Raw genomic sequence first — 23,308 nt, forward strand, 5'->3', positions numbered from 1 at the left:
CTGATCCAGAACCGTGTCTGTCACACTGCCGGTGAAGTTGTGTGAAACAGAACATCGACCTAGAAAATGTTTCCTGTCTTAAAGCACAGATTGTCAAATCGTTTGTTCTGTTCTATTTATATCTCAAGGTTGAACTTTTGGCACCTTTACTTTAAGTGTTTACTGAATATTTTGACTAGATGTCATAATATATTGGCTTGCATACGTAAGTATTCACACCCTTTAAACTTTTCCATTTGGTAGTAGTGTTACAACTTGGAACTGAAAAGCTCTTAATTAAGATTATATGTCATATATTATAACTGTACTACTGTAATATTGTAATAAAAAACAGAATAGCACAATCTGTGTTGCACACAAATATTGATAAATAAAATATACAATATGTTTAATTGTATCTGTATTCACTTCTAAAGGTGTGAAACCACTATTGAGGTGAAGTGCAAACACTATTTATCAGAAGTCCCATAACTACTGTGATCTGTGGGTAATTAAAGTATATCATGGTCTTTATATAAAAATGCACCTGTACATAAAGACCCCAAAGTTTGTTACATAAACAAACAGTATGATAAAGGCCAATATGTATCAATCATGATTCAAGGGGGTGGATACTTATGCAAGTCAACACATTCAGAGGGTTAGGTAATACAAATAAAAAAAATTGAGGACTACTGGACAAATTCCTGTATGGAGTTTTACTTCTGAAGGAAGTGAGAATACAGATGTGACCTTGTAAACAGCACTAAATCCACAATGCTGCATAACCTAAAGCCCTGAATCCCCTGTTCTGTTGTCTTTTGTTTATTTGATCCCATGTATTATGTGGCCTGTTCACAATGCCCCGCTTGGAGTTTATTTACTTACTACTAGACTTCCTTATTGTTGTGGAGTATCGTAATGACTACAGTGCAGGTTTTTAACAGTGACTCTGAGCATCTATGACTCTATGCTGGCATACAGTTCGTACCAGGTGGGAGAGCAGCCCGATGATACACAACCCCATCAAGAGAAAGACGCACGACGCTGTAACCGGAGCCAGTTCAGCCTTTCAGCGACATGCAAGAGAGAGTAGGATATGTTTGAGCTTTTAGAAGTTTCATGCGTGATGATCGCTGCACGCACTTAGGAGCTTAACGTGATGGCTCTGGCTTTGCTGGAGGACAAAAGGGCTTCGTTGAACGTGAGCACGTTTTCATACCGCCGCCATTCCTGGGTCTGGTGAGTGTTACACTGCTGCTGGGAGAGTGGCGAATGTCCAGCAGCATTTTCATAGCAGAAACTACAATCAAACTGAATTTTCCATGTATGGGCAGGTTTTCTGTATTTGTATATGCATGCATGCACAAATGGGTGACAAATTAAAGGGAAAAACCCACCATAAATTTAATATGGTTTTGGATCACCACAAGCCCAGAGAACAGCTACAAGGTGCATTGGGATTGATTGTTCAAGCATCTGGAAACGTAATGAACCACTTTCATTACACATGCCATAGCATGTGATTTACATGATTTTCGAATTTCATCCTAGATGTGAAATGTTATCAATTGATAAAGGTGATGAGTCAGAGGAACTTTTTATCGTTTTGCAGTGAATATCTATATATATGCAGGATATATATGTATGTATGCTTTATATCAGGTTCAACAAAAATAGTCCAATAATCCATGCAAAACTAAATTATATTAGTTCAAGTTAACATTTCCCTTGTTTTTTTTTTCACCTCTAAACCTCTATTGTTCCTTTCACATGTAATACACTTGATACTTCTCAAAAACAGCGTGTATAACTTCTTGCTTTTCCTTCATTTCCTGTTGATGTTGCCAGCTCACACGATATGTCTGCATTCTTTTTTGACATTTCAGGGATAAATTTATGAACCTATACATGTGTATGAGTTAGGCTGTTCATGTTAATGAAAAATAGTATGTGTGTATATGTGTGTATGCTCATGTACACTTATTTGCACAAGCTTTGCCCTTTACACTGATTAGACCTGCTGTGGCAGGCGAGATCTGCAATAGGGTTTGTAATTTCATGTGCCTCCAGAGGACTGTTCATGCTGAGGGCATTTCACTGGGCAGGAGGTTGTATAATAAAGGGCACAGCTAAATGTTCCTTTATTAGCTTGTGGTCACTGCAGGGTATTTCAAATTGGGAAAGATCTAAAGGGGGTAACTTCTTACAAACAGAAATTGGAATTAAACTTAATCCTATGTGGCTTATTCACACACACGCGTGAGCACACACATACACACACACACACACACACACACACACACACACACACACACACACACACACACACACACACACACACACACACACACACACACACACACATAAATAGTGAAAGTCAGTGGGTACGATTATCACATCCATTAGATTTCATAGCCACATTAAACTCATCCTTCTTCTAATAAACAAATGTACATACGAAATATGAAATACCGCAGACACTGGTGGCTATTCCTGAGTGTATAGTTTGCTAATTTCTGTTGTACAGACATGTCCTTCACAGATCTAACAGATACCAAACACTGACTGTAATAAGACAGCTGTTACACCACCACTTGGGATCATCTTACCAAATGCATTGTGTCATGGTTACCGGATAGCTCAAAGACCACAGTGTGTTAAAGTCTACTACTAATGTGTTTGATACTACAGAGCTGTCTGATTTCACAAAGCTATTTGGTACTATAGTGCTATTTGACAATGCAGAGCTGTCTGATACTTCAAAACTGTCTGATACTATAGAATTGTATGATTCTACAGAGTTATATATTACTGTAGATCTATCTGATAATTCAGATCCATCTGAAACTAAAATGCTGTCTGATACTGCAAAGCTATTTGGTACAACAAAGCTGCCTGGTTCTACAGACTGATCTGTTACTATAGAGCTGTCAGATACCTAAGAGATGTACGTTACTAAAAAGCTCTTTGTTACTAAAGAGCTGTCTGTTATATGTCTGTCAGGGATTTTTAATTGTATAGAGCTGTCTGATATGGCAGAGTTGTTTGATATGTCAGAGCTGTCTAATTGTAGATAGCTGTCTGACACTGAAGAACAGTCTAAATAAATATAACTGTCTGATATCTTAGAACTGTGATATCTCAGAGCTATCTGATATTTTAGAGCTGTCTAATTGTAGATAGCTGTCTGATATCTCTGAGCTATCTGATATTTTAAAGCTGTCTAATTGTAGATAGCTGTTTGATACTGCAAAACTGTCTAAATATATAGAGCTGTCTGATATCTGTCTTAGACTTGTCTGATATCTCAGAGCTATCTGATATCTTAGAATCTATACTACAGATCTGCCTTGAGATACAGAGCTGTCTGATACTATAAAGCTGCCTGGTGATACAGAGCTGTCTGATACTATAGAGCTTTCTGATACTATATGGCTGCCTTGTGATTCAGAGCTGTCTGATACTATAGAGTTGTCTGATACTACAGAGCTGCCTTGTGATTCAGAGCTGTCTGTTACTATAGAGTTGTCTGATACTATAGAGCTGCTTGGTGATCAGAGGTGGGTAGAGTGGCCAAAAATTGTACTCGAGTAAAAGTACTGTTACTTCAGAATAATATGACTCAAGCAAAAGTAAAAAGTAGACATCCAAATAATTACTTGAATAAGAGTAAAAAGGTACTTGGTAAAAAAAAAAGGTAGTACTACTCAAGTACTGAGTAACTGTTGAGTAACGTCTGATTTATTTTTTAACACAAGACAACAATCAGGCAGACAAAAATACAAAATAATCTTTAGACAAATTATGACATCCAATCAATAAAATAAAATAAATTAATTACAAAATAGCTTAAATTAAAACAATTCAGGTAAATTCAAGTACTTAATAGAGAAAATAAATAAAATAATAATAAATAAAAAATAAATATGCACAAGTAACACAAATTTCCAAACCTTTATACTTTTTTACCAGGCAGAACTAGAACAAGGCATCCCATAAATTCTCATAAACTGTGTGTGTCTCCAGTGACAGAACAACAGAAGGAAACACACACAGAAAACTGCACACCAGTCAACGTAAAACGTGTGTGTGAAAACATGCAGAAACAAACTATTTCACCAAAAGATCACTCAGTGATGTCACTATTAAACTTCACCGTCTGCATTGCCGACGGTTTGTGTTGCTAACTAACCCGTCCCGCCGCTGAGATTGAGTATGGTAACGTGACGAGACTGCGTTTGATTGGTGAAACACAGTCACGTCTTCTTCACAAATCTACTCAAGTAAAAGTAAAAAGTATAGTGATTTAAAACTACTACTAGAAGTATAATTTTTTCAAAAACTTACTCAAGTAAATGTAACTTGTTACTACCCACCTCTGTTGGTGATACAGAGCTGTCTGGTACTACAGAGCTGCCTGGTGATACAGAGCTGTCTGGTACTACAGAGCTGCCTGGTGATACAGAGCTGTCTGTTACTACAGAGCTGCCTGGTGATACAGAGCTGTCTGGTACTACAGAGCTGCCTGGTGATACAGAGCTGTCTGGTACTACAGAGCTGCCTGGTGATACAGAGCTGTCTGGTACTACAGAGCTGCCTGGTGATACAGAGCTGTCTGTTACTACAGAGCTGCCTGGTGATACAGTACAGAGCTGTCTGATACTACAGAGCTGCCTGGTGATACAGTGATGTTTGTTACTATAGGGCTGAATGGTGATACAGAGCTGTCTGGTACTACAGAGCTGCCTGGTGATACAGAGCTGCCGGGTACTACAGAGCTGCCTGGTGATACAGAGCTGTCTGATACTACAGAGCTGCCTGGTGATACAGTACAGAGCTGTCTGATACTACAGGGCTGCCTGGTGATACAGAGCTGTCTGGTACTATAGATCTGTCTGGAAATATAAAGCACAAATGTCTGATAGTTCACTAATGTCTAATATAAAATGTTTTACGGTTGCAGAATTGTCCAATACTCAAAAGTGTCTGATTAACATATTTTTCTCAATTCTCCCCATCGTTGCTTTTCAGCATGATATGATTTATTGTCTCAAGTCAAAATCTTTGGCCTCTCAGTGGTCATTGTAGAGTTAACAAATGTGCGTTGAATTTCTTCTACTTTTCTCCTTGGGCAAGGCTTTCCTACTATTCTTTTTTATCCTTTACCTCTACCTCTATCTTTATCTCTACATCTAGACTCTTTGTCTAAAACAAACCATAGTCGGCTGGCTCTCCATTCTACTTTCCAAAGTTTGTGCCCTGGACAATAAACTGGACTACATCCTACTCGAACGCACTGCACGGCGAGAGTTCAGAAACTGCTGCGTCTTTGTTTTCACGGAGACGTGGCTCAACGACGGAATTCCTGATGCCGCCATTCAGCTAGATGGGCTCACCTCATTTCAAGCTGACAGAAATGCAGATCTGTGCGGTAAGGATCGTGGTGGTGATGTGTGTGTTTATATCACCAGGGAATGGTGCAAGAACTCTGTGCTTGTTTCTAGTTACTGCTCATCGCTAGTGGAGTTTGTGACTGTTAGATGCAGGCCATTTTATTTACCACGGAAATTCACCACGGTTTTCATTGTCGGAGTGTACATTCCCTCCAGCGCTAATGCCAAAGAGGCTCTATGTGAACTCTATGGGGCTATTAGCGATCTGCAGAATGTTTACCCCGACGGACTGTTTATCATCGCCGGCGATTTCAATCATGCAAATCTCAAGTTAGTGCTCCCTTAATTCCAACAGTATGTGGACTTTGCAACAAAAAGGGAAAACACGCTGGTCAGTCCGGATCGAGAACAGCATCTCCAGCACCACCACACTGGTGTTCATCTAGTGGAGAACTTCACCTGGTCACTCAACACCAGCTCCATCACCAAGAAAGTCCAGTAGCGTCTCTACGTTCTTACGAAGGCTGAGAAAAGCCCATCTACTTCCCCCAATCCTGACTACGGTCTACAGAGGGACCATTGAGCGCATCCTGAGCAGATGCATCAATGTCTAATTTGGGAACTGCACAGTCCTGGATCGCAAGTTCCTGTAGCGGACAATGAGGACAGCTGAGAAGATCATTGGAGTCTCTCTTCCCTCTATCATGGATATTTACACAACACGCTGCATCCAGAAGGCCAACAGCATTGTGGATGACCCCACACACCCCTCAGACACACTCTTCACCCTCCTGCCATCTGAAAAAAAGGTACCGAAGCATTCGGGCCCTCACGACAAGACCGTGTAACAGTCCACAAGCCATCAGACTCCGTAATAACCGAAATGAACTGTACCGAGCAAAACACACACACATACAGTACACACACACAGACACACATACCTGCACACACACACACACACACACACACACACACACACACACACACACACACACACACACACACACACACACACACACACACACACACACACACACACACACACACATACCTGCACACACACACACACATGCACAATCAACTATACTTTACAATATATCATGTAACTGCTGCTATTATACTAATGTGTTCATTCCAGTATTTGTGCACACGTAATATTGATTGAACATACAGTATTTACACTGATCGGCACTGTTTGCACCAGGTTGCACAGATGCACTTTAAGTCCTTAGCTCTGTCTTTGTTCTATGTAGCACCATGGTCCTGGAGAAACGTCTCATTTCACTGTGAACTGCAACAGCTATATATGGTTGAAATGCTATATGTGGTCAAGCTTCTTGACTTGACTTGACTTCTATTCCTTCATGCCTTTCCATTGTATAGCAACATAACACAGGCCTCTAGGCTTTTCTTAGCATGTTTATTTAGAACTACATTTTTAACATTACTGAAATACCTGTAGACGTTTCATACACTGAATGGAGCTGCAAGTGTATCATTACCTCTTTGGATTGTGTCTATTTCCTGGCTAGGTCGATACAAATTTTCTGATATCCAGATATATATATTTTATGTATTCGTAAAATATCACATGAAAAAAAATGGTGTTTAAACGTTGAGCACTATGGTAAGTGTTTTACAACAACAGCAAAGACAGTATGAGGAGTTTGTTCTGTGAACGTTAACAATATGTGCGAAGAATTTTGCAGCAGTGGGTTTTTTTTAAAAAAAAGAAGAAGTAAAAAAAAACCCTGAGCTGTTGTTATTCAGACATGTTATGTTTTTGCTATGCAATAAGGAGGAAACATGTAGGGCATTCAACCGTCGGTAGCGTGATGCACCATAATCATTCCTCTATCCCCTTGAAGTTTATTTTCTTCTTAGAACTGCGCATCCTGATGTGTTTTTGTGTTTTGTTCATCTTCTATCCTCTTAAGGCAATTTGTGGACTATTACATTGTTTTATATATATATTAACGTATAGCACACCAGACTTTTTATTTATTTACAGCTACATTTACTGTTGCATTCTTTTTATGACTGTAAATGTTTCTTTCCAGACATAAAGACAGAAACTTTAAAAAAGCCCTAACACTGGAGACTACTTCCATAAATGTTATATACTGTAAATGTGTTCTTAAATAAAACACCAAAATCTTAACTGTTTGTCTTTGTTAAATGACACCACGTGTCTATGTATACTATAAGGTTTAGATCATGTGGCTCATGTTCACCATACAAGTCCCTGTGAATTAGCTGTTACTATAGATATAAGAACATATTAAATCATATTTTAAGTTTTTTTTGTTCTGATAATTAAGCTAGGACATATACTCGCTGTGGTACACAGGATTTGATGAATGAATATTGTGTGTTTGCTGTCAGACATTTAAGCATGGGCAAATATTTATCATAAACATGCATTTAAATTTTCACAATTAGACAATTATCTAGCTGTTATGTAATCTCCAGAGACTTGGAGTGTTACTGTGTGTGATCATAAGGAACGAAACGCCTTCGGATTGAACCTGCCGTCTACTCGGATTGCACGTCAAGCCCTTTTGGCTTTTTTGCCTGCTGCTCTGTTCTCTTCCTCACTCAGGATCATGAGGTCCCCCTCAGCAAAAGATCCGTCACCGCACATCTTATCTCTTCCTGACTTTGGTATAACAATACCTCCATTTTTTTTTATTAGAGCTTAGCTAACTTTATGGCTTTCTTCACAGTTTGAACAGAGCAATACATTTCTCTCTAAAAGTCTATATCATTCAGCTTTTGCTTGTTTGGGGAAGCGCTCTTCAATGACGTACTGTGTCATCTCACCTAAGAAAGTGTAATATCTCACACTGCATTCACACCATGTTACACATACACATATCACATGAATGAAAACAACAGCACAAAAATATCTATTGTGTAAGGATTTATACAGCTCTGGACAATATTCAGATTAACTGCATTAGAGGTGGGCTGTTAACAGTTATTTATGCATGAATAGGTAGTGTTGGCACCGTACAGCTCCAGGGTCTGGGGTTTGAACCTGAGCTTGGGTTACACTCTGTGTAGAGTTTCATATGTTATCTCATGGGTTTCTTCCAAGTTCTCCGGTTCCTTCCTATCTATCAGAAAACATCCTGGTTTGGCTACCGTGAAGTGTGTGTGTGTGTGTGTGTGTGTGTGTGTGTGTGTGTGTGTGTGTGTGTGTGTGTGTGTGTGTGTGTGTGTGTGTGTGTGTGTGTGTGTGTGTGTGTTTATTTATTTATTTATTAGAGATTGCAAGATCGGCTATAATGCTCTCTTAATGTTAATTAAAAAACAACAAACGAGCGAATGAATACCTATTTATGAGGAAACAAGTTTGGACTTTGTTTGGAATCAAATCCCCAACCCTGTAGGTGTGAGGTAAATACGCTCAGTACAGACATTTCCCTACTATATCAAAGTTAGCTACAGACTGAAATCACAAAATAGGTTTGGTCTTGTAGACCAATCAGTGTCTTTTACTGGATGCTGTTACAAGCTCACATACAGTAAATGGAGGTGAAGGTGAAGGTGACGTGACATACGGCTAAGTACGGTGACCCATACTCAGAATTTGTTCTCTGCATTTAACGCATCCAAAGTGCACACACACACAGCAGTGAACACACACACACCGTGAACACACACCCGGAGCAGTGGGCAGCCATTTATGCTGCGGTGCCTTGCTCAAGACTCAAACCCACAGAGAGAAATGTAGAAAAAAAACAGAATACACTAAGCACAACATGCAGTAATAGTTCAACCAGAGTGACAGCAATATTTTTAATCTCATGTACAATTTGCTTTTACTTCTGTCATCGCTGTCACTAATGAACATCACAATGAGGTTGTTGGATTTTTTTCTTTTCTTTTCAGAACTGTACTTAGTACTTAGTACAGTTCAGCTACAGCTTTAACAAGACTGGATACATTCTTTAATTCATCTGGATCTTCAACTTCTAACTGAAGTGACTCATTTTATTGGGTCCTTATTTTGGAGGTTTTTCTTCCCTAGAAGCTTTTAAAGCCATATATGTATTCATTTGGTTATAAATGGAGTATACAGAATATGTCTTTGATTCAAAGTAACATCAAGCAAGCAGTTCTCATTTTACTAGTTAGAGGGAAGGCCTTTTTAAATGGCTTCCTTCTTCGGATTTTAGATAAGACTTCCTTTGTGTAATATCAAACCAATTATTCTAACAGTAGCACTGTAATTACAATGAAGTGAACTGAATTCTGAAAATTCATCGCATGTCCTTAAGTAGTCTTAGTAGCACATGATGTAAATGAACAGAGACATGCTGCTCATGTCAAACATTAACAAAAGGTCTTCTGACGTTCGTTACAAATAATGCAAACTTTTCCACACACTGTCGAAACAAGAGCAAGATGTGAACAGCAACCAACAACCAAGGCGGAAATTAAGAGATGAAGGATGCAATATTTCGGTCATGTGTGCAGGATGAAGGCCAGCTGGATACTATACAGATTTTTCTGGAAACAGCAGCCCACAGAGTGGAAAGTGCAGCGATCAGCACCAAAGAAGATGTGGCCCAAGCAAGCTGAAAATGACTTGAGGGATTAGAGACCTTGTCTTAAAGATTTTGATCAACAAGCATAAAGAAATATTGTCCAAAATCTACTGGCACCAAATGCAATGCAATACTGGATCCAAGGTCACCTTCCTTCATAGGAAAAAAAAGGAAAGATCAAATGTTTTTTTAGCATTCTGACCCCTTGTTTAGTATGTTTGTTATTCTACAATATTCAAGTTCTATTCCATTCTTCGGGTTTTGGGAGTTAGTGCCGTAAAATAACTACCACTGTAAATTGATGGTTTATAGACTAGAAACAGCTGCTCATTCATGCAATTATCCTATCAGTCAATCATGTGGCAGCAGTACACTGCACACAATCATGCAGATACAAGTCGAGAGCTTCAGTTAACATTAACATCAAACATCAGGATGCAGAAAAAAGTGATCTCTGTGACTTTGACCTTGTTGAAACCAGACAAGATGGTTTGAGTATTTTAGGGACTGCTGATCTGCTCGGGATAGATATCTGTGGAGTTTATAGAGAATGGTGCGAAAGACAAAAGATCAGAGGTGATTGGCCATACTGGTTTAATATTATAGGAAATCTACAGTAACTCTGATAACTATTACAACTTTACAACTACGATGAACACAAAAGCATCTCAACACAACACAACAGCAGGAGACTGCATCATGTTCCACTCCTGTCAAGAAGACAGGCCAAGAACAGGAAACTGAGGCAAAGACAGAAATGAAGACTTAAAAATATTTGCCTTGTCAGCAGGGTTTTGAGTTCAGGCTGCTAGTGGTGGTGTAATGGAGTGAGAAATGTATTCTTGGAGCATCTTTTAAAACCAGTTGAGAATTGTTTAAACACCTTGACTTGTGTTAAGCATCTGTTTATGACTTCTCAGTTTACCGCTGTACTGTATACCTTCTAATCTTATACCAGTCTTCCTCTCCTGTCAGCCAAGAACAGGAACAGGAGTCCAAACTGGTTTCCTGAAGATGATAGTGATCCCAGTGCATTCACTGGCCTCTTCAGTCATCAGATCTGAATCTGATAGAAGCTCCTCTGGGATGAGAGATTTGTGGTAGTGTATTGCAATCATGACATCATAGACCAGAGTCACAAAGCATGTGGAATCCATACCACATACTGCATGCACAAAAGGCGATATCAGTATGGTGTTCCTTATAAAGTGTGTGCTGAGCTGCTGGATGTTTCAGGCACGGTCAGCGTGTTATCTAATGCATCCTGGCTTTAGACTTGTCCGTGATGACTCTGCAGTCCTGCTCAGCCCAGCAGGCAGCATCACAGATAGACTTCCTCTCGTTCTCTCTTTGACTCTCAGCCAAATTCATGTTTTTATTCATTTTATCCAACGCAAACCATGTGGCAAAAACCCATTTTGCTCTCATTCCTGGCTTTATTCAGCTGTTAAGAAATGACTCAGAGATGACAGGCTGTCTCTTTTATTCTGTCTGTTCGACACACCGATAAACAATTGTTGAGATGAACATGCTATATGTGGGTGAGTCACGGTTTTTGTGCGTCTGCCTGTTGTTTTTTTTTGTTGTTTTTTTTTTTGTTTGTTTTTGGTTTGTTTGTTTGTTTGTTTTAACATTGGCTACAAATTTCTTCTCCTCTTCCATTATTTCACTCTATCTGAATTTGGCCTGGATAGCTAAATCTACGTCTTAATAAATAGCGTGCCTACAATGGTTGACCTACAACCTTTTTGCACATAATTCTCATTCGGATGCAAATGAAAATCAGCAGGCTGCCTATCTGTAGCTCTCTGTCATATTGGTGTTTCACGGTACAGAGGACTTTCCCGGTTGATGCAAGTCACATACGCCATATTATTGAGTGAGTGTTTGTGCTTTGCTGCCCCCTAGCGACACGAATGTAGTTCTTCAGTTTGTTGCTCTGTGTAGTCTTTAATAAAAAATGAATCTGATCATTTTAGACAGATAGATTAGTTATAATAAACATGTTGACAAAATATATTTAAAGATTCTCAGTAACCAAGACAAAAGTGATGAAAGTCACCTGTGCCATGAGAAGATCAGAACATTATATAATGGAATATAATAAAATGTATGTAATGTAATGATGTTATAGATATGCTGAACTTGCTGTGCTCCATAGGATTAGAAAATAAATATCAGTGTTTCTATGTGGTCTACCAATAATGATTCAGGTGATAGTGATAACCATTTGATTTTAAAAACCTAAGTATTTTTTTTACTTTTTTTTAACTCAAAAATTATTTGCATTGTAAATATAATAAAATATAAAAGTATACTTAGGATAAAATCAGTCCCAACAAAAGAAAAGCCAAGTCTCTTTATATACAAATCTATTTTTTTTTAGGCTATTGATACAGGATACGTGGCATCTGCAGTTATTTTGCAAAAACAAACAAACAAACAAACAAAAAATAAATAAATAAATGGTGATTCCTTAAGGAGTCAGGATTAATAGAAATACTTTAGTAGCAATAATTTGATTATATGTTGTGCAGCACTGTGGTGTAGAAGATAGCATTGTTGCCTCGCACCTCCACTGTTGATCCGTAGCGCAGGGTAACGTCTGTGTGGCATTTCATATGTTCTCTCCATGTCTGTGTGGGTTTTGGTTCTCAAAATCACTATAAATTCCTCCCAAAAAATATAGCAGTGGGTGAATTAGTTGCTCTGAACTGTTTACGTGCAAATGTCTGTACATAGAGCCCCTTGATGCACTAGCTTCCTACCCAGGGTCTGGTTCTGCCTTTCTCCCAGTGTTCCTGGGACTGACTCAGGATCGTGATTACTAAAGCTTACTAAAGATTAATGAATGGAAAAAAGCAATCATTTAATCACATTCCGGGATAAACTTGAGCAGACAGATATGGGATTTGCGCTGATCTAATGTAACACACACACACACACACACACACACACACACACACACACACACACACACACACACACACAGACTGAGCTGTAGAAGCTCTCTCAACATCTGCGCTGCCCCAAAGGAACTCTTTTTCACACACACACACACACACACACACACACACACACACACACACACACACACACACACACACACACACACACACACACACACAAACCTGAGGAGTGTAATAGTCTAATTGCATTATCTGATTCCTCGTCTCATTCTCTCTCTCTCTCTCTCTCTCTCTCTCTCTCTCTCTCTCTCTCTCTCTCTCTCTCTCTCTCTCTCTCTGTCTGTCTTACTTCATTGATCAATAGACACATTAATGGACTTCGGAATGACCGGGTAGTGTCCTCACTCTGCTTCCTTTTGTCGTGATTGAAAGCGAGTATCTTTTCACCCAGACACTCGACACTTCAGTATCGTTCCCGTCTGAATCACGCTTGCCATCCTTTCTGGTCTGTCTGGCTCATCTTCACTTTCATTGCCTTCTTTCTAAAACACAGACTCAGGCCGTGACTCTTGTGCCTAGTAGAGTTAAATTGTTTTCTTAGTCACTTGCAGTGAGAAATGAAAGCAGGAGACAGCGTCTGATCCCTGATCCTCTCGTGGAGACAGTGATGATCCATCCGCGTGTTGTGGAGTGTCGCCACTGATCCGTCAGCATGTGTCGCAATAATAGCTGTGACTTTCACAAGCAGAGTAATGAGTCCTTTTTTTAACACATCTAACGCTTTGAGATAAAGGTATTATTAAATGGTGTGTGGGGGTGTGTGTGTGTGTGTGGGGGGGGTGTTTTGTGGATTTGTGTTTCTGTTCCCATTTTTTCAAAGCTGAATGGAATTGTAAAACAAACTTACTGTGGCATTTAAGATTTCACCAGAGTGAAGTGAGGAGCGTGCGCTGAACAGTTCATGCTCTTTAGAAAAACAAACCATAGAGTTTCCATTGCTCTCATTTGTATTAGTGGCTTATTGAATGTTATGATCTTTACTGTTCTTCTTTCCAATTTTTGGAATTGGAAATGATTCCCAACACTCATGTTTATCCTCCTGGAAGACATGGATCTAATCATTATTAATGTTATTAATGTAATTTATTGAGTTTTGATATTGGGCTTTCTGATGAATGTCTCTGATTTAAAACAAAATATGTTTTATACATTAAATTAAATTAATAATGAATTAAACATCGTCAACATCAAATGAATCTTTAGCACTGAGATTAAAATGTCTGAGGTAAAATGTATTCCCTTTGTAAAACAACAGCAAAAACAAGAGTGAAACTGCATATAAAGGAATTGAATGTTAACATCCTTTTTTCATGTTTCATGCAACAGATTGTTGACAGATTATTGGCTATTTTAACACCATGAGAAAAAATACTTAAGAAAAGTCTCATGGCTAATCATGATTTCATCTGCAAGATGATTAATTAAAGCTCTTATTATTACTAACTGCTTATTTGATCTAGATGTGACTCACTGGCAGACATGTTTCCATCTGAACTCTGAGACCTTTTGATTTGTCTGTACATTCCACAAAATGAACACCTTGTTTTATCAGATCTAAAAGCTCATCTGAATTTATTTTTGTGTTACCATTCACATTTGCTCAACGTCAACATTCATCAGTTCACATTTTGCCTATTTTGAACGCAGACACATACAAACCAACGTAGCGTGGGACGGTTTTGTGACCGTGATCTGCAATGTGTGCAGTATGTGTGTCTGCATACACAGACATGCTCTTGAGCTTTGTCGTTTAGGGAGTGTGTAACGGTCTTACTTCACAGGACATACCACCAGGTATAACAGCGATGGTCAGACACATTGCAGAAGATAAGAGCATTGTCTTGTATTAACTGATATAACAGCCACACACACACACACACACACACACACACACACACACACACACACACACACACACACACACACGCATGCATACTGTACAGATAGATAGATAGATAGATAGATAGATAGATAGATAGATAGATAGATAGATAGATAGATAGATAGATAGATAGATAGATAGATAGATAGATAGATAGATAGAGTTTTTGTTATTATATTTTTTACCCAACAACCCTGGTGTGACAATGACCTTAAAAACAAACAAAAAAAAACATGTCAGCCCCTATTGTTACACTGTTAAACCACAAGCAAATCCGGCATGGCTCGCAGCATGACAACTCTGCATTGTGTTGTAAGAAAAGCCTGTGAAACATGTTTGGTTGGTTAAACAGCTGCGCTTGAAGGAAGTACGCACCATTAATGAGCTATGAAAAACACATATCTGACACATTTGCTGTGCTTACTGTACCTACATGAGATTGACAGATATTGTGATTCATTTCTGGTTGGAAATTTGATGCTGGATTAAAAAAAAGGTCAGACTTATTCCAGATCCATGATTCAGACTCCAGTCCCTGATTAGGACACGGCTCTGTGTTTCCCCTCCTGCTTTTGTGACTGAGAGCCTCATAGTGTAGCTTTGGGAGGAAGTGGCTACAGCATGGAGCTCAGCTCGGTGGGAGGGCTCAGTGGGTGTGAGTGTATGAATGTGTGTGTGTGTGTGTGTGTGTATACGTTTGGAGTCATGCTGGACCGATGCTGCTAGTGTGTGTGTGTAAGAGCGTAGCGGTGCATCTTAGGGCAATGTACCACCGGTCGCCCTGTCACAGGGGCAGGATTTACTTTGACTTTAGTGAAGAAGTGGTAAAGAGGCTGCACACTCCTGCCTTCAGGTCAGAACACATTCATTCTCACACTTTTCTATGAGTCATTTTGTCTGTCTCACTCCATCTGTCTGTCTCCCTGTCTCTGTGACTGTCTTATGTACATCTTTAGCTCTCACTTTCATGCTCCCTGTCTTCTTTGGAGCATTAGACTGATTTGCAAGTTTGTCTGTCATACATCTGTCTGTCACAGCACAGAACTAAAGGTCTCTCAGCTGAAACTAGGCCAGCTCATGCAGAAGTGGAGCAACATTACCTCTGCATTTATCCCTGTTGTAGACTTTCTCGCTCTCTGTTTGACCTGAGATCACAGCTGAATGGTTGTACGACTGTTTGTAAGCTGGCGTATAATCTGCAGGGCAGACTGAGTCAGCCGTCAGTGTGGGAATCCAGCTGCAGTATTCATTCCGGTGTCATTTATGTCATACTTTAGTTTCAGTTCAAAAACAAACCCAGGTTTCACAAAGAGATTATATCACGCCTTAACTTTCTGATCTTTATTGTGTTGTGAGTTGCATTGATGTGTCTCATAGCATCCACATTTATTTCTTCTTGGAATTGTTTTGCCACTTTTACATTAGCAATATATCTAGTAGCCAGTAGTGGGTTTTTGTTTTGTTTTTTTGGGTGGGGGTGGGGTGGGGGGTGGGGTGTTTGGTTCAAGAGGAGGTAAAATTAACTCATGTGCTCATGTGCTCATATGCTCATCTCAGTGCATATGAACTTAAATATGTACAATACATATGTGTGTGCATGTTTGTGTATGACATTGTATGTGAGATTGTATGTGCATATATAGATTGTGCCACATATGAGTATAATAATAATTCTTGTTTCACTCCTGATGAGCTGAGGTATCAGACCGTAGACATTACATTATAAAACTCAACAGTGGTGTCAATTTCCCAATTCTGATTGGTCAAAAGGCGTTGATCAATTTTCTACAGCAGCAGCGCTAACAGTAGCGCTGGCTGCAAGCCGAATCAAAGATTTGTTCATTATAAATGTGCTCATCTTAACACAGGACCATTTCAGACTCATAATAATCATTTATGTAGGAATTTGTGTGAGTCCATTGTTGGAATTTGTAAGGAGACCATTTTTGTCCTTTATGGAAGGAGTCTCTGTAATACAAACTCATTATAAGTCAGATTCAAAAGTAAAGCATTGTTTTAGTCTTCAAACTGGAGAGTTGTGTATCGTAGTAACATGATATACTGTCTTATTAATATCTGAGACACAAAAAGCGAGAATTAAGCTTAACATTAAGCATATAACTATATAAGGATAAAACGTACAGTATCTCTTTAATATTCTTTAATAACTTAAGCATGTACAGTACAGTACAGTATTTGTTGTTTAAGAGGAATAAAACACTTCACGACACCCTGTTGTTCATTTTCTCTATCAACACACCCAACCTTGCGTTCATTTGACACAATACATTCTTGCATACAAATTTCTAGTAGAGTTGTCTCAGGTTTTTTTTTTATTGTATATCACTGTTGTGATTTGAAGCATTGTCTTTTGTCTGTTTGTTTGCACAGTGTGTGTGTATGTAGGTTGTATGTGCGTAGTATCCATATCTCAAGCCCTTCTGCTATGTGCTGAATGTTCTTTTGTGCTTCAGATGTCCTTCATCTCAGTGTTGATTTAAGACACTTTATCATGTTTTACAATATGGGCCGATTGCTAAGTCTGCTGGGGATGAATCATGGTAGTAGCAACATATTAAAGAGATTTTTTACTCAAGGTTTTATATTTTATATTTCTGTCTGTTAACATTGATATAAAGTATACACCTGTACACCTGTGCACAGCTAGGTAGCTTTTTATAATTACATTATCCATTCTCATACTTTGTGGGCTCCTTTATTATATCTTCTAAAAAATGAGGTGTTTGTCACTGGAGAAGAAAAATGCCTGCCACACACAAAGCCATACAAGCATCTAAACCCACACACACACACACACACACACACACACACACACACACACACACACACACACACACACACACACACACACACACACACACACACACATTACCCAGACTAGTGCCATTTGGGGAGCTACAGTATGCAGACTAAAGTATGTCATGGGAAAAAGCAGTACCCTGTTCCATAGTAAACTAATTAATTTGCCCCCACACAACTCACAACATGTCTTATTTCCCTGGACTATGTTTGTAAAATTCTTGTCTCCCTCCCTCCCTTCCTCCCTCCCTCTATCTCACCATTTCCCACAGCTGCAGAAATGCTTCTCTCTGGCCAAAAAGTCCCCATTTTCCCCAGTCATGTGTCAAACCTGCAAACGTCATGAAATAGTTTTGACCAGTTCTCCAAAAGGTTCATTCGTCCACAAGCCCGAATGTTTAATAAATAGATTGTCACTCTGTTTAATCGCTCTTATTTTTCACCACTCTCACTGAAATCCCTTTTGGCATTTGCAGCCACTGCATCCTCAGGAGCAGACTGTTAAGCAAGGCGAATAACAGAAAATGTAAAAGTTTTTTTTAAAAACTCACAAGTTCCTATTTCTAGCTGTTTCCTAGCTTCATTCATCAGCTGAGTCTCTTTATCTGTGAGTGTGAAAGCTGACCTGTTCTTCCTCAGCTATCGTGTCTTTTCGCACCACTGCATATGAGATGTCATATAACACTGAGCTGGATTATGCTATTGTGAATACATGAGCTAGCAGACACCTGTGATTGGTTAGCTCTATTTTGATTGACAGGAGAGAGAATGCAGAAATCCTGTTCAGTCAGAGAACAGGACTAATTGTGCTCTCTCGGGCTCCCAGCTATGTATTACTCATAAATGCTTGCATAATTGCAGTAATTTAGTGGCATTTAAAGCAGGCTTTACACACCTTCTTATAGTCATGTAGGTCATATGTGCTCTATGTGTAAACACTAGCAGTAATTGTCTCCATTATTTTCATTCCAATCTTCAATTCATTCCAATTTTAGGTTTTATTATGTTGCAGTAGTCTAATAACAAGTAAGCTCCAGAATGAATGACAGTCTTGGCAAATGTTGTGCTTAATTACTTTAATCTCTCAGTCAAAATAAAGGCAAAATGTAAGATTTCATTGAAGAAAATTTATTTGTAAGATAATAGAATAATCCTTAGTTCTAAATTTATTTTAAGTATTCAAACATGGAACGTCCAAATTAAGAAACTATTTTTTAAAGCAATTCAGGGAATTTTATTTATCTGGAATTAAATAAATGCCACTGGAACATTAAGTCGACCCAGGTTCTGTGGTCAGGTAAACAGTTTTCTGGCAACAGGCACTAAAGGTGGTTTTAGGGCTCTGACTAAAGTTCACTTAAATACCAAAAAACTTATTTGCAGCATTACCACTATACATCTAGTGACATTTATAGCATTTAGCTCAGGGGCCCAACAGTGGCATAATATACTACTAATACTGACATAATATACTACTTACCACTGACATTTATCAGACAACTGACATAATTTACTACTTACTACTGACATTTATCAGACAATTGACATCAGATACTTCTGACTACTGACATTTATCAGACAATTGACATCAGATACTTCTGACTACTGACATTTATCAGACAATTGACATCAGATACTTCTGACTACTGACATTTATCAGACAATTGACATCAGATACTTCTGACTACTGACATTTATCAGACAATTGACATCAGATACTATTGACTACTGACATTTATTAGAAAACTGACATCAGATACTACTGACTACCAACATTGATCAGACTACTGACATAAGATACTACCGCCTACTGACATTTATCAGACTACTGACAAATTAAGAAATGCAGAGTGTCCCTTTTAGTTGAGAAGTGCATTATACACACACTCAATGCATATGAACCTGGTGTGACATTCCTGACTAATTACGCAAAGCAAAAACTGGCTTGTACTGGGTTGACAGTACAGGATGCTCTCACTGTGTCATGACTTACTTAGAACTAAGAACTATTCCGGTAAGTCCCTTGTTCAAGTTATTAGAAGACGACATTGTCATGATAAGTGCTTAGGTGCAGATGGTTATTTTTTATTTAAAGCATTGAAAGTTATTTACCCTTTTTTCCAACACGCATTTGCATTAAATCCATGTAACAGCTTAAGAGCATCTTTCACCTTAGCATGTGTTCAATCAGAAAATTGTATTAGTCTTTGGAATCTGATGAAATAAAACAGGACAAGAAGAAAGTAAGAACTTGATTTTACTGAGGCCTGAAAAAATACTGCTAATTTGTTTGAGCAAATAAAAGTCTGTAATGCTGATATTTATTTATATACTTACTGAGCATTTTTAGTTACCTAATACAGTAATGTTTTTCATTTGGCATCATATTATGACAGGGCTTATGCAAGTTTAAAACTTGTTGCTTGTATTAAATTACACAAACAATTGTTGTTTCTAATGTGACATTTAGGATCTGTGGTAAATTACCCTCTAAAGGGAAATTATCCTATTAATAGATCATAATTAACCTAAATAAAGAGTTATGAATAATCTATTAGTCATCACTGTTTTTTAATTTGTGTGTGTGTGTGTGTGTCTGTGTGTGTGTGTGTGTGTCTGTGTGTGTCTGTGTGTGTGTGAATTTTTTGATAGGGATAGACAGAAGGTAAATGATTTAAACAGTTGGAAATGTTACAATGCAGCTATTATATATAAGGGTAAGTCAAATAAAAACATTAAAAATGAGACATGAATGAATAAAACAGTACATTACATTTGTAGTTGCAATAATAAAAAGTACTATTGGTCCACTGTCCTCCTTAACCTTAAAGTGCATTTACCTTAAAGTTAATGCACTTTTGTGGCACTTATTTACAATAAACAATACAAAAACGTTTCCATTTGACTCTCTTTCAGTCTGGAATAGTAAGTAATAATATGGTATTATCTGTATAGTGCTTAAAACATCTTTGACCTCACTTTAAGACTTTACACTATTGTCATGGGAGCTTGACATATCAGATAGACAAGGTCATTACTGTTACTTCCTTATATCTGTTTTCAAGCCGGTTGTCATCTTGGGGTGTAGAGTGACTCAGAATACAGGACATCCTGTGAGAGCGATTTTTCTCCTATTGCCATAGGAGTGGGCGCCTGTTTCTCCAGAGAACTTGATTTTATCAGGTTACAAAGAACTTACACTCTGAGTATGTAAGACAGAGGCTGGTCTTTACCTCATCAGCAGGAAAGCTTTAAAAAGCAGAAGCATTTCATATTGACAGTAATTTGAAACTTAATCATTACCCAGTTTCCTGCAGGTTTCATGCAAAGCAACATAATATCTTCTCTCCATGAATTCTGTGATCTAGGCTAAAATGTATGAGACTAGACCAGATGCTGCATGTATCGATTCTGTATTTTCATATTGTGATATACTGTACTATATTGTATGATATTGTACCATGCCATATTTACTGCACCATACAGTAGCATACTCTATGCTACCCCAATAAATTATCCTCTATATTGTTGAACAGTTTACCACACTAGACTAAACTATACAGCATTACACCAAAATGCCCTGTTTCAATGTAGTGAAAAACCATCAACCCTACTGCACCATAAAATACTGCTGCATCATATCACACCATACTATACCATGCTGTACCATGCTGCACATTGCTGTAAAATATTGCATCTTGCTGTGCCATATCCATACACTATACTGAATCATGCTGTAATAGACCGCATCAATATTGTACAATATTGCACTTCTGCATCATGTTTTAGCATACTATACAGTACTGCATCATGCTGTTGCATACAATGTCATAGGATACCACACCGTACCTTAATGCACCATGCTATATACTATACTATACTATACTATACTATACTATACTATACTATACTATACTGCATAACATTCTACACCGTACCTTATCATTATAAACAACGGTGCTGCATCATATACTATACCATACTGCAACAAACTATACCACACTGCATCATATACTATACCGTACTGCATTATATACTATACCATACTGCAACAAACTATACCGTACTGCATTATATACTATACCATACTGCAACAAACTATACCATACTGCATTATATACTATACCATACTGCAACAAACTATACCACACTGCATCATATACCATACCGTACTGCACCAAACTATACCATACTGCATTATATACTATACCATACTGCATTATATACTATATCATACTGCACCAAACTATACCATATTGCATTATATACTATACCATACTGCACCAAACTATACCATACTGCATAATATAGTATACCATGCTGAATTATATACTATACCATACTACACCAAACTATAACATACTGCATTATATACTATACCATACTGCACCAAACTATACCATGCTGCATTATATACTATACCATACTGCACCAAACTATACCATGCTGCATTATATACTATATCATACTACATTATATACTATACCATACTGCATTATATAATATACCATACTGCACCAAACTATACCATGCTGCATTATATACTATACCATACTGCATTATATACTATACCATACTGCACCAAACTATACCATACTGCATTATATACTATACCATACTGCACCAAACTATACCACACTGCATTATATACTATACCATGCTGCATTATATACTATACCATACTGCATTATATACTATACCATACTGCACCAAACTATACCATTCTGCATTATATACTATACCATGCTGCATTATATACTATACCATACTGCATTATATACTATACCATACTGCACCAAACTATACCATTCTGCATTATATACTATACCATGCTGCATTATATACTATACCATGCTGCATTATATACTATACCATACTGCACCAAACTATACCATTCTGCATTATATACTATACCATACTGCATTATATACTATACCGTACTGCATTATATACTATACCATACTGCACCATGCTACACTATTGTACATTTACTAAATGCAGAAAAATACTGTATTCATCAGTATCAGTGATATAACACTGCATTTTAGTGGTGTCTCTCAGGAAGGAGGGATGACAATTGTGGGATGTTGTTACATTGTAAGGTGCTTAATAAAGTGTGAGCTTAGTAGACACAAGGACTCTCTCAAACCCCAAAGCACACTCTGACGTCATGGTCACAAAATGAGTCAGGCGACTTACTATCAGCAGATATTGTTATCACCAGCTTCAATGAGTGTGTAAGTTAGTGTGTGTTTGTATTGTATGTAGATATGGAATAAGTAGTTGTTCAGTAAAGGTCAGTTAACTGTGAGAATTTAGCGTGAGTACAAAATGTTGGATTCAGTTAGCTGTGTCAATGTGGTATATACTGTGATAATGATGTGCTTGTTGTAAATTACCCCAGTTTTACGATATTTATTAAAGCAATTGACAGTCCATATACACACACCATAAGAATACTCCAATATGTAGTTTGAAGTTTAGGTGACATTTGTGAAAGCAAACATGTGCAAGCATAGCCCTTTAGCTTGTAGCTCTGAAACACAGCTGTCTCTTCCTTTTCCGTGGCTGCTTGAGGCTTTAGGGGCTGTCTAAAACCATCTCTGTACACATGCTGTGAAACGACCAAAAGTCACAAGGACACCAAAACTCAGTGCTTTCAAAAGAGAATGTCTTCCACTATCTTTCTCCAAATTTGAGCAGTGT

The 23,308-nt window shown here is 38.1% G+C and overlaps 1 protein-coding gene across 4 annotated transcripts in view; it reads left to right on the plus strand.

Annotated features, from left to right (window-relative positions):
* The window catches only part of pde4ba (phosphodiesterase 4B, cAMP-specific a), a 144,861-nt gene that overhangs the window by 74,814 nt on the left and 46,739 nt on the right, over nucleotides 1–23,308 (plus strand). The window contains exon 1 of one of the 4 annotated variants that reach the window (XM_047813143.1): nucleotides 1,127–1,221. The exons of 2 other annotated variants lie outside the window; for them this stretch is intronic. In XM_047813143.1, coding sequence (XP_047669099.1) covers nucleotides 1,142–1,221 — 80 coding nt within the window. In that variant the 5' untranslated portion in view covers nucleotides 1,127–1,141. Of the gene's footprint in view, nucleotides 1–1,126; nucleotides 1,222–15,478; nucleotides 15,636–23,308 lie in introns of those variants that run through there. One more of the 4 variants, XM_027146235.2, reaches the window with a different exon arrangement.

This window comes from Tachysurus fulvidraco, chromosome 5 (assembly GCF_022655615.1).
Source record: "Tachysurus fulvidraco isolate hzauxx_2018 chromosome 5, HZAU_PFXX_2.0, whole genome shotgun sequence".
NCBI classification, from domain to species: Eukaryota; Metazoa; Chordata; class Actinopteri; order Siluriformes; family Bagridae; genus Tachysurus; species Tachysurus fulvidraco.